An 11,543-nucleotide genomic window follows, 5' to 3' on the forward strand; every position below is an offset into this window, starting at 1 on the left:
TTCAAATACTGCATAACTTGATTCTCCATAAGCACTGTTGAGTTTCAGAAATACATTACAGCACAAAAGCAAATACAAGTTCAAAAGGATAGATACACTTAGAGCCTATGATTTTGAGCTATCAAACAGCCCCATGACCTTCATAAGAAAGGCATATTCACAAGCCCTTTCCTCGGACTGGCCATAACGGCCACCTTCACCAAAATGTCCTCCGTTCATTTCCGTCTTTAAGATAACAGCACGAGAACAATCTGCACATGTTTTTTCTCGTATTTTAGCAACCCATTTTGCTGCTTCCCATACTCCAACCCTGTGGTTAACACAGAAAACCATAAGGATTCTAAGATACTTGTAAAATTTACACATAGTATAGGGGCCTAAGCTGGGGGGAGGGGCGGGGGGTTGTTGGTGCCTTGGTGGGTTGTACGCAGAAAACGTAAGTAGTCATATCATACTTCCTCCGTTATGAAATACTCGCTACATTGCGGTTATTCACAAATTACACTATTTATTGTTTAAGCTTATTTTACATATTGCGGCAGATGTGTAAGGAAAAATATAATCAATTAAAATCTTGTTTGACTCGTCTAATTTTTATAATATTAACTTTTTATAATTTTTAAATGTGTATAAATTTAATATATAAAATGATCAAAATAACACATGGATTGCGTAAAAAGTCAAATGTAGCAAGTACAATGGAACGGAGGAAGTATTATAAAAATTACCTTGGGTCGTTGAATGCTGCGGTGACAAGCATTGAAGGATAGCAAAGTCCATGATTTACGTTGTCATAAGGAGAGTATTGCATAATACTCTTGAACTCGGTTTCTATTTTAGGGTTCCCGAATTCATCATAGTCCAATTTAGTTAAAGGCAAGGTGTCATCCATCAATGTGTTGCATATATCAAGGAAGGGAACCTGAGATACAAAGTCGATAAGTTTAGTTTAGTCGTAGTTTAGTTTAAATTTTCCAATCACTTTCGCTCTCACATTTTCACAACTCGATAAGTTTAGTCATATCATATCTAACAACGTTAGTTCAGTCCAATTAGTTGGCCATAACGCGCCCACATCCCAACCAATACATACATGCAGGCAATTTTTTTTCATAAGGAGCTTCTAAAAGTTGAACGAAATATACGATCAGTAGACTAATCTGACAGGAGGAGTAAGTAAATCTCATTTGAACACAAAAGAAGCATAAACAATTTACCTTGAGAATAACAGCACGAAAGAGATCAGGATGAAAATTGATAGCTGCACCCACAGACAGAGACCCTGCACTAGACCCAATGGCAGCAAGCCTACCGTTTTTAGCATAGCCCTCGTCAACCAGATACTTGCCACATGAGATAAGATCGTATATAGAATTGATCTTATTAGGTCCACTCCCCATTTCATGCCAGGAAGGATAATTACCGCCTCCGCCCCTGCTCATCAAAACATCTAGCTTCATTTTACAACCTTGAGAAAAGGGCACACTTCCAAATATAGATGCTTATTCACATACAATCCTTTTTATGGCTACCATATTTTGGTATTTTTATCAAATTTACGAATTCAAGTAAAGACACCAAATAGTACGGAGAGCTTGACTCACGAGTAAGGCCTGATGATACTCAAGTTCCGCAATGTCTAAACAATAATAACAAGTACAAAGTTCTTACATGCAGGATATTTCAGGGTTAATAAAAAGCACGAGAGCACAAGCATGGCGCTACTTCAACAGCAGGAAGGTTGTTGGGCATTAGGAACGTACGATTATAGAACATTAAACAAATCGTTCAGACAAGAATCCCACCATTTTCATATAAATAGTTTACATAGACACAAAAGCTACCTCACATCAGCAAATGCTACTACCCATCCACGATCAAGTAAACTGAGGCGATCTGAGGACCAGCTTTTATCTAAAACTTCTCCATATGCACCATATGCTTCAAGAATTCCAGGGGACTGTCCCTTGTGATGTGCATATCTAGAGAATACTACAGTTAAAGGAATCTCAGTACCATCATGGGATATGATCTGATGCCTTACACAAGCATATTTCGACGAAAATTCTTTCCAGTTCTGTAATTGTCGCACCTCTAGTTTGCAATTATCATTTCTAATTTTTGATAATAGTTTATCATCAGAAACCAAGTTTGATGAATCAGTATACGCGCCATCAGTAGCACACAAAACCTCTTCTTGGTGAACAACAGAAAACTCATGCGTAGACATGTTATAGTCAACAACTAAATCAGGCATCTGCATGGATCAAAAGACACGAGTACTTAGTCAACAAAAATCAGAATTCATAGGGCTACATACGAGAAAAACAAAGAGTTTAACCAAAACTACAAAACTAGTTGTACAAACTGCTTCAAAAAGGACCTTACAGATAAATTTTCTTTTGTTGCCGAGATCCTTTCGAGTTCGTAGATCCATAACGAAATTTTTGAGCACCAAATGTTATATAGTGCAAGACACACACACACACCTTAATAGACCCTATATATATATATAACGCTATGTGGTTTAGAACTATTAAGCCATCTGCAACGAGTGATGAAGGGCAGATGCAAAAAGTCAATAAGTTCCTAATAAATTTAGGCACTCTGATGAAGATGCAAGAATACATGATAGACAACATTTTGAAGCAAAACAAATTCAACAAGACCAGTTTTATCATCAAATGACCACCATGAAACGTAAATAGTTCTTTCAAAATGAAATAAAAGACACTAGAAAGGATCAAATTTCGTCAGAGGCTATACCACAGGAGAGGAAAGAATCACTCGATATGTTGAGTCAACGTAATCATGGTTTGACCCAGGGGCCATCTCGCACCACTCGAAAGGCACGGGAAATGTCCAAGGATTTAGATCTTCAATCCCTATGATGTGCTGGAGAAACAAAATTGGAAAAATTAATACAAACATTACTCTTAAGGAATATAGTTGGCTCAAAAGAAATTAAATATCAGAAGTGAGTACCCAGTGTCGTGCTCAACTTTCGACACAAGAACATCAGCAGAGGCCGAGTGACCTACTCGTCAAAAAATCTAGTAGGTCATTGGCATTGTTTCCTTGAAAGAAGGACGCTTGATCTTTTGATCTGGAACAGTAATCCAGATCGTGAAATGCTACCATACTGGATCGTGTACCAAAACATATAGGACCGTGACCCACATTACTTCTGCCCCCAACAACAGATTCTCCAGTGAGGAGTTTAAAAAAAAAATTGTTCATGGAAGTTTGCGTCCAAGGAGGAAGAAGCAACTGGATATGCATGTAAAGCTAATAATACTATTTTAAAAAAAATTGCATTATTTTATTTAAACTTTTTGGTACAATCATATAGAGTTGGGGATACATTTAAAGCTGATTTTTTACTTTCTTTTATAGATACCATAAAGCTCAAATTCCCATTTTCCAATAAGTCTTCAACACTCTAATTTATATGTCAGGAATATGGGAATTTAAGCTTTCTGCTGAGTGTAAAAGAAAATTAAGATTAATTAGCCTGACATGTATCCCTAGGTGTAAAAGGAACTAGAAAATTGTACCAAAAAGTTATATAAACTATACAATTTTCTTTAAAAAAATATCATTAGCTTTACGTGCATATCCAATTGCTTCTTCCCCTTGGTTATGAACTCCATTAACAATCTTTTTATATGCTTCTCACCTGGAAATTCATTGTTAGAGACAGACATAGCGTGGGTCACAGTCTTAAAACAATTTGGTAGGCAACCCACGATGATCTGGTACGATAGTATTCCGTGATCTGGATCGATCGTTTCAGATCGGAAAACTATTAAGCGTTCTGTGTTGCAGGAAACAATGTCCCCAACCATTAAACTTAATCTCCATAAACAGTCTAGCCACTACAAATGACAATTTCTGTGGTGCAATTATGTCACAAGAAGACAAATCCAGAGTGCTTTAAATTGGTCAGTACACATCTTTTTGTTTGATCCACCGATGACCAATGCCATTTAAAACACAAAGAAGACGAATTCAAAGTGTTTTGGTCAGTACACATCGAAATCTGGGTCATGATATGTAAAAATTAGTAATGCCTTTGGGGCCATGATACTAACTTCAAGCTTGGCCTCAATTGTTAACCAAAGATTATGTTGATCATTTGTGTTTGAATATTTGGTACCTTGCAATTGACATCAATAGGAAGTTTGACTGAACACATCATAGAGGAACCCTCTTTATCGAGGAGGAGGACCAAATGTTTATCAAAAATGTCCATATCCCGCAAGCTGGTTCCTTTTTTTGGTAGTATAATTTTCTGCCAAGAAAAACACAAGCCAACAATCATTCACTACAGTAGGGGTAACTTAATAAAAAAACACCACGAAACCTCTCCCTGTAGATTAAACTTAGACAGAGATGTTTTTTTATCACTATAATACACTTCAAGATCATCTCTAAGATCTAAAACTTCAATAAAGCTATCTATTCTATCTGTAAATCAAACATGACAGGAGCTTTTTTATCACTAGAATACGCCTCAAGGACCTAAGCCTATCTAAATTTCATGAAGTCGGACAAGCATAGAACTGAACGCTGATCTTTTATATATAAAATGTGCATATGTGCATTAAAACAGACAGGACAGAAAGGAAACAAAATCTGGTTGTTGAAAAACCTGTATCATAGAAACAATATGTCATGAAGGGCTGGGAAGGGGTATTATATGTGGAGTTTTATACTCATTATCACCACATTTTGTTCTCCCACTTAACTAATTACTAAATATTATTTATTACTTAATTCCTATAATACCCCTTCCCAGCCCTTCATGACACAATAGTGTTATCCTTTTTCGAGTTATACAAATGCATGAAAATGAAAAGTTGTGTCAAGTCTAATGTCGCCCATTATTTTGGAATGAAGTTGTGGTCCAATTATGTCTAGTGAGCAGTGTTGGGATTAGCGATTGGACTTAGAAAAAACCCTAGATAAAAGAAAATATCAGTCAGGTAAGATATGACTATTGACTTATTGCAGTGTTTGGTGGTACAAGTTGGACAAGGATTTTGCAAACGTGGAAATTATATCTATTCACACTAGTGAACGGGCAAAACACCATTCTACCTCAAATGGCTCCATCAATCTCTCTACCTCAACCCCTTCATCATTGGTAGCATTACGGAAAGTTTGGCAATGCAACAGTTACAGAAAGCAAGTTTTTCAACGGATTGTTTAAAAACATTGAGAGCAAGATGAAATTAGAGGAAAGAATAACAATTTGCGAAGTTATTGAGGTCAAAAATAGTAATAGCATGTTGATTTTGCAAAACGTAATTGATTTGGGAGGGTAAAAGCCCGTGAGCTATGGAGAGATCTAAGATGAAAGCGAGAGCACGAAAAGGAGAGAGTAACATCAATTGAACTTTTATTTTTTCTTTTTTATTTTTTTGCTGATTTTCATGTATTTTACAGGTGTAGTATTACATAACTATATAAGTATAAGCATCCCAAGTATTATATAAGTATTAAATAAATAATCTTGAACTTTTGCAATACGATACGATACGTCAATACCTGCCTTTTTTGGTCTAATTTTAGTAACATAAATTGCGCTTTACAGAGGCATAGAATCCATATTTTAGTCCATTTCCTTTTACATATAACTTCCACTAATAGTGTTATGCAAACAAGCTAGCAAACCTGCCAATTAGTTGTATTTATATCCTCAACTCTGCAAATGCCCAGATAAAGGTTTCCACAATGCAGCTTTTCAATCTCATCACAAGGGTGATTTGTAAGAACATAGAAGAAATCGTGATGGTGTTCTAAAAAATACTGCACACCATCAACACGCTTATGTACTCTCCGGAGACTATCAAAGGGATAGGCCGCATCAATGATATAGACCTGTAAACAAAAGAAGTTCTGAATTGCAGAGCATATATAACGAAAACATCAGAAAAGAAAGGAAAATACATAGATTCAAACTCACCTCTGATGAAGACCTTGAGTTAGAGTTTATTGTAACAAACTTTCCATCTTTTGTACAAGTGATATCCACACAAAACCGAGAATCATCCTCTGTGAATACTACTTTGTCTATATCTGAACCTAGTTCTGTGCAAAGTACCCTGGAAAATATGAGGGTGCTAACATTTCAATAATCCAGCATCAAGAACACATACAATAATGATGGGAGGAATTTACTTGTATGGCCTCTGATTATCATCAGTAACAGTATAGAACAATGATGAACCATCTCGAGCCCATGCTAAGCTAACAATTGCATCAGATTTAACACTAGAAATAAAATGGCCATCCCTCAAGTCTTTGATCTGAAGGGTGAATCGCTCAGACCCAGTTACATCAAGTGTATATGCCAGAAAATTGTGGTCAGGTGAGACCCGACATGCACCCACATGGACATAACCTGAAGAATGAAAATCAATTATTGTGAAAATAATACAGTACCAATTAAAATCAACGAGACCATACCTCCATTATCCATAGACATGAGCAAAAATGAAAGCAATGTGACATGATATGAACATTAAGAAAAAATACATAGATAAAGAATCATCATTTCAACATCATTAATGGTAAACATGATTTTGAAAGCTCACAACTGAAAAAAAGTACCCTTCCCTCATCTTAAACATAAGTGCCTCACAGTCACTTTAGAAAGTACAAAATAGAATCAAGTGAAACCAAGCAGAATTTATGAGTACCCAATTTTCAAGGCTCCTATGATCCTATTAGAAATATGATATTTAGCACAGAGGTGGTTCTAGTATGGGTTCAGTGGGTTCAGTTGATAGATATGTCATCATTTCAAGCGTCATCTAGTTTTAAATATCTTGAGCAACTTAGAATTGGAACCCTTCAATCCTAAAAATTATCCATATTTAATTAAGGATCTTATTTACAAAATTAAGTAATAACAAGTAATTGTGCTTCACTATTATAAGGTTAGTGTCTCTAACTCCCTACATTATCAACCCTTGAATTTCTTAATTAAGGCAATAAGGGTAATACAAGAGTCATATAGGTAAATTTAGTGGTTAATTAACTGATATTATAGCCAAATATAGTCAAGTGAAAGGAGCAAAGCTTTCAACATTTTTAGCTTCCAACTTGCGAAATTCAAGCTAATAAATGTCCTCTCCAGTTCCACCATGCATCTATGATCTATCATCCACTTTTAGAAATGTAATTTGAGCCTCATAACACAATATTAACTTAAGTCACTTAGTTTCATTCTTGTCGCCTTAATATCAATGCTAATAGCCTCCATAAGTGTCAAGCCTTATCAAAGTACTAAAAACCTATGACATATAGATAGATAATGTCTTATGTAATCAAATAAGATGAACTCACATCACAAAAGTGAATCTTTCCTTATTCTATAAGACCATAAATAAAAATACATGGTTAGCCAAATCTTCAAGTTGTTTCTTTCCCTTCAGTTTATTCGTACATGTGAAGATTAGGAAGAGGAGAGCCTACAATTTTAAAATAAATTACCATATTTCTCTGCGATCTCGTTCCAATCAAGCAAAATGACTTCCTTTGTGAATCCTCTTTTAATGCGACCAAAAAATTTTCCTAAACCACTAGGTTTCTCTGCCTCCAATCTTCTACATAAAATAGGGTATTCTTTCCCTTCGGGAATGTATTGGTAGTAGAGCCTGGACAAACAACACAATAATTACGCATATAGAAACAAATATCATGCAACTTCTTAAAGGGGTTGCCTTTGGCTTTACTACTTTATAAAATATGTTAAAACCCATAACAAGAGAAATAAAGAAGAACAAGGAAAATAAAAGGAGAAGAGGACAAGAGAAAGCATTGTTCACGCATCAAATGTGCTTCTTCAGAGGCTGAGACCACAAGGTTGAAGTTTCTGTAGGACGCCTTAAAGGGCTTGCCTTAGGCTCTATAAGGTGCTCTGAAGCTCGTCTTAAGGAGTCACCTCGCCCATTGCCCCCCCTCCCCCCCCCCCCCCCAAAGCGTTCACCTTAGGAATGTCTTAGGAGTGTTTTATAAAACTAAGTGTCACACTCTACAAAATGATCACATGACAAAGGTAATAAAACTTTGCCTACGCAATGTTCTTTGTTTACCTAAAGGAGACTGTGAGTGAACCATACATGAAAGTTGAAGTTAATAATAATAATTTGCAAAAACTAATCTTAAAAAGCACTTCCTCCAAAGGAATAACTCTAACTTCTCAACCACCTAATTGTTCTACCTTTAAACTAAAAATACTATCCTAATTATGCAAAACACCATATACCGTACTAGTCCAAAATAGTTAAGGGAGCATTACGTCCTAAATTTGGCACATCCACATTCATGAAATGAATAATTAACCATATGTGCAACGCCTAAAACAAAGCACAACTCATTATACAGTCACTACCTTGTCCCTGAGAAATACACTTTTTATTTTAGTCGTCCCTTAACTTTGCTAACATTTTATTAGGTAGTGTTCCCACTACTTTCTTTAATTCACATCACACATCTATTCTCATTTTCTCCTGCTTTTAATCTTACTCATACAATATAACAGTCCTGACTAATTTCTTAATAGTTGTTCTAATTGTTGGTGGTGCAATCTCTAAAAGACACAGGGAGTAATGATTTAATTTTTTCTCACACTCCTATCAATTACACAAAGATTAACAATTCACCATCACCCAAATGTTTCCATCGAATCACCCAAGGCCATCACTAAGGGGGTGTTCTCTACACCTTGTAAAATAAGATTTCAGGACTGACAAGAATTGAACAGGACTAACGATTAGTGATGATTGAGTTCATAAGCCCCAACCAGAATTGACCAGGATGCAAAATATAAGGTGAGAACTAAGGATCATATCAACACATCCATATCTTTACCAAATTGATTTGCATTGAAATCCAGCATCAAATAAAACAATAATATAGAGAGCCAAAAATACTATCAGGAAATAGTGCATTACCATTTCACCAGAATATTATCAGGAAATTAAAGGAGAGCCAAAAAACTGATGGGTATTGTATTTCCTTAATAATGTGTTAGGATCATACAAATTCATAAACAACAAAACCAACCGCAAAAATTACAAACAACAGACCAAAATGAAAGAAAATTGAAAAGGGTAAGTGAAAAAACAACGAACCAAGGTCCCCAACGTTCAGGAGGAGTTGAAATCTTAGAAGGAATGCGACTATTCATCTCCAAGAAAAGCTCTCTTTGTAAATTCCTAGTATCAGCCATGAATGTTTCAGCATAAGAATTCTCTTGATTGAGATATGAGACAAAATCTGGATCATTAATGTTAGACATCCAATGGAAAGGATCATCCCAAGTGCGGCCATGAGCTGTAACTTTGAAATGGGTTTTTTTAGGAAGTGGTGGATCAATGGAAGGGTATGAGAAAATGGGTTTACGAGCACATGAAGTGGAGAAGAAGAAGATTGAAATGGCTGGAGTTGCTCGGAGTGAAAGAGGAAGAGCTATTGAGGTTAGTCGAGAAAGAGACATTGAAAGGTGAAAGCAAGATGGCAATTTACATTCCCTCCCTGACTCCTTTTGTGCGAGTTGGAGAGTAACTCAAAGGGTTTTGTTGTATTGTTTTATTATAGTTATCAGGTGGATTTTCAAACTGTTTCCAATCGTTTTAAAATCAGATTTTGTGTTTATGTTACTTTTTACGTAATTATGAATTAATTTTTAAAGTCGAGTCAAATCAGATTTATTAAATTATTTGGTAAATATCGAATCATTGCGTTTAATTTAAACACCTTTAGTTTGTAATTTTGATCTGTTTTTTTTATGATTTGATTTAATTGGGATTTAAAAAATATATATTTTTATTTTTGGTTTGGATTTAATTTTTTGTAGAACAAAGAAAAAAAAGGAATTAATGTGAATTGTGTTTATATTTAAAAGCATTTGTCAAACAAACGAGAAAAATGTCAACCTTTAAATCGTATTACTTAATAGTTTGTCAATACTTTTATATTTAGTTTAGTGTGGATATTTTGAAGTGACTTTGAAGAATTTGATATATTGAACTTTTGGTCATTTATTTGAGATTTTTTTGGTTATTACCATTTTTTGATATTTAGTTGAGCTAATTTGATTTTATGATATAATTTGGTTTTTGAAGTGTAATTTAACTTGATTTGGTTTGGTTTAAAAACATTTTAATGTTTTTGAATAAATTCAAAAATTAATTTTAGTTGGGTTTGATTTTGATGCGAATCAAACCAAAAATCATACTTACACCTCTAGTTAAGAGCATTATTCTACACATTTGGTTTTTGTATTAAAATGGTAGGAAAAATAATAAAAAGTTAGTGTAATTTTAATACAAAATTAATCATTATATTAGTTCAACTTCAATCATTTTATTTTCTTCATCCATTCAAATGTCTTACCATTTGAAAAAGTATACGCTTAATTGGTAAATGAAAAATAGCGGGAAATAAATGATCAAAATTTCAATACCATGTAAATGACATCACACTTTTCATGAAAGTTTTAGTTACTAAACATTATTTATTTTCTAGTACCAAATTAAAACGCTTGATAATAAGAATAATAAATACTCCTATTTTAAAGAGTAAATTAAGAACAAATAAAAACAAAATTATATATACAAACATTAAGGGAATAGGATAGACGTGTAATTTAGTGAAATTATTTTTTTTATTACAAGTTAGAATAAGGGAAGATGAGATTTAGGTAAGAATTAAACCTATGATCTAAATTGGCGAAAGCAATACCTTCTCTAATCGATACAAAACCCAATTATCACGTGTGATTTGTGATCAATTTTATAAATAATCATATGTTAAAAGCAACCGCAAAATTTGTTATAAAAGCGTAAACATTAGTAAAGTTGTGGGATTTTAATGAATAGTAATCATTTCGTTTCTTTTTGTTTATCCATTTTAAGTTTTTCCGCTTTATGAGTGAGAAACTTAAATTTGATTTTTGAAGTATATATTCAAGCAAAATATATTTATGTGGGATCTTGTTAGATTCGTCTTAATGCAAAGAATTTAATATATGATTTTTACAATTTTTTATTATGCGTAGTATGAGATATCGAGGCTTAAAATTTGTGTTGAAATACGTAAAAAAATAAAGTGAAAAAACAAATAGAAACAGAGAGGGAGTATATTAAATTGAATGATGACTTGCTAACCTACTAATTTACCTTTGATCTAACCAAATGACCTTTAGCCTAACTCAATTACCTTAACCCATCGTTTCAACTAACCTCTTCTCAAACCTTAAAGCTTTAAGAACGACTTTGAAGTTTGAACCTATTATTCCTTCCGCATTCTTTCTCTCATACCCTCATAATACTTACACTTACGCTTTTAATTCTCCGATATTGTAAATTTTCTTTAAAAAAACTCATATTTATAATAATTTAAAAACCTTAAAACTTCGCAGCATTTTTAACACAAGATTTTAAATTTGAGGCTTTACACAATATAAATAATAATATGAGTATTATTTGGTATTCTAAATATAAACTAAATATTTTTAACAATTAATT

The 11,543-nt window shown here is 33.9% G+C and overlaps 1 protein-coding gene across 1 annotated transcript in view; it reads right to left on the bottom strand.

The window, feature by feature from the left end:
* LOC130821389 (uncharacterized) overlaps nucleotides 1–9,584 on the bottom strand; it is a 9,959-nt gene extending 375 nt beyond the window's left edge. The window contains exons 1-11 of the mRNA XM_057687136.1: nucleotides 9,147–9,584; nucleotides 7,504–7,667; nucleotides 6,187–6,409; nucleotides 5,972–6,110; nucleotides 5,680–5,886; nucleotides 4,160–4,294; nucleotides 2,767–2,895; nucleotides 1,845–2,257; nucleotides 1,218–1,434; nucleotides 729–922; nucleotides 1–310 (exon numbers count right to left, since the gene is read on the bottom strand). The exon at nucleotides 1–310 is cut by the window's left edge and continues 375 nt beyond it. Of these exons, the coding sequence (XP_057543119.1) occupies nucleotides 106–310; nucleotides 729–922; nucleotides 1,218–1,434; nucleotides 1,845–2,257; nucleotides 2,767–2,895; nucleotides 4,160–4,294; nucleotides 5,680–5,886; nucleotides 5,972–6,110; nucleotides 6,187–6,409; nucleotides 7,504–7,667; nucleotides 9,147–9,511 (2,391 nt within the window). The 5' untranslated portion in view covers nucleotides 9,512–9,584 and the 3' untranslated portion in view covers nucleotides 1–105. The remainder of the gene's footprint in view (nucleotides 311–728; nucleotides 923–1,217; nucleotides 1,435–1,844; nucleotides 2,258–2,766; nucleotides 2,896–4,159; nucleotides 4,295–5,679; nucleotides 5,887–5,971; nucleotides 6,111–6,186; nucleotides 6,410–7,503; nucleotides 7,668–9,146) is intronic.
* Nucleotides 9,585–11,543: the final 1,959 nt, after the last annotated feature.

Source organism: Amaranthus tricolor, chromosome 8 (assembly GCF_026212465.1).
Source record: "Amaranthus tricolor cultivar Red isolate AtriRed21 chromosome 8, ASM2621246v1, whole genome shotgun sequence".
NCBI classification, from domain to species: Eukaryota; Viridiplantae; Streptophyta; class Magnoliopsida; order Caryophyllales; family Amaranthaceae; genus Amaranthus; species Amaranthus tricolor.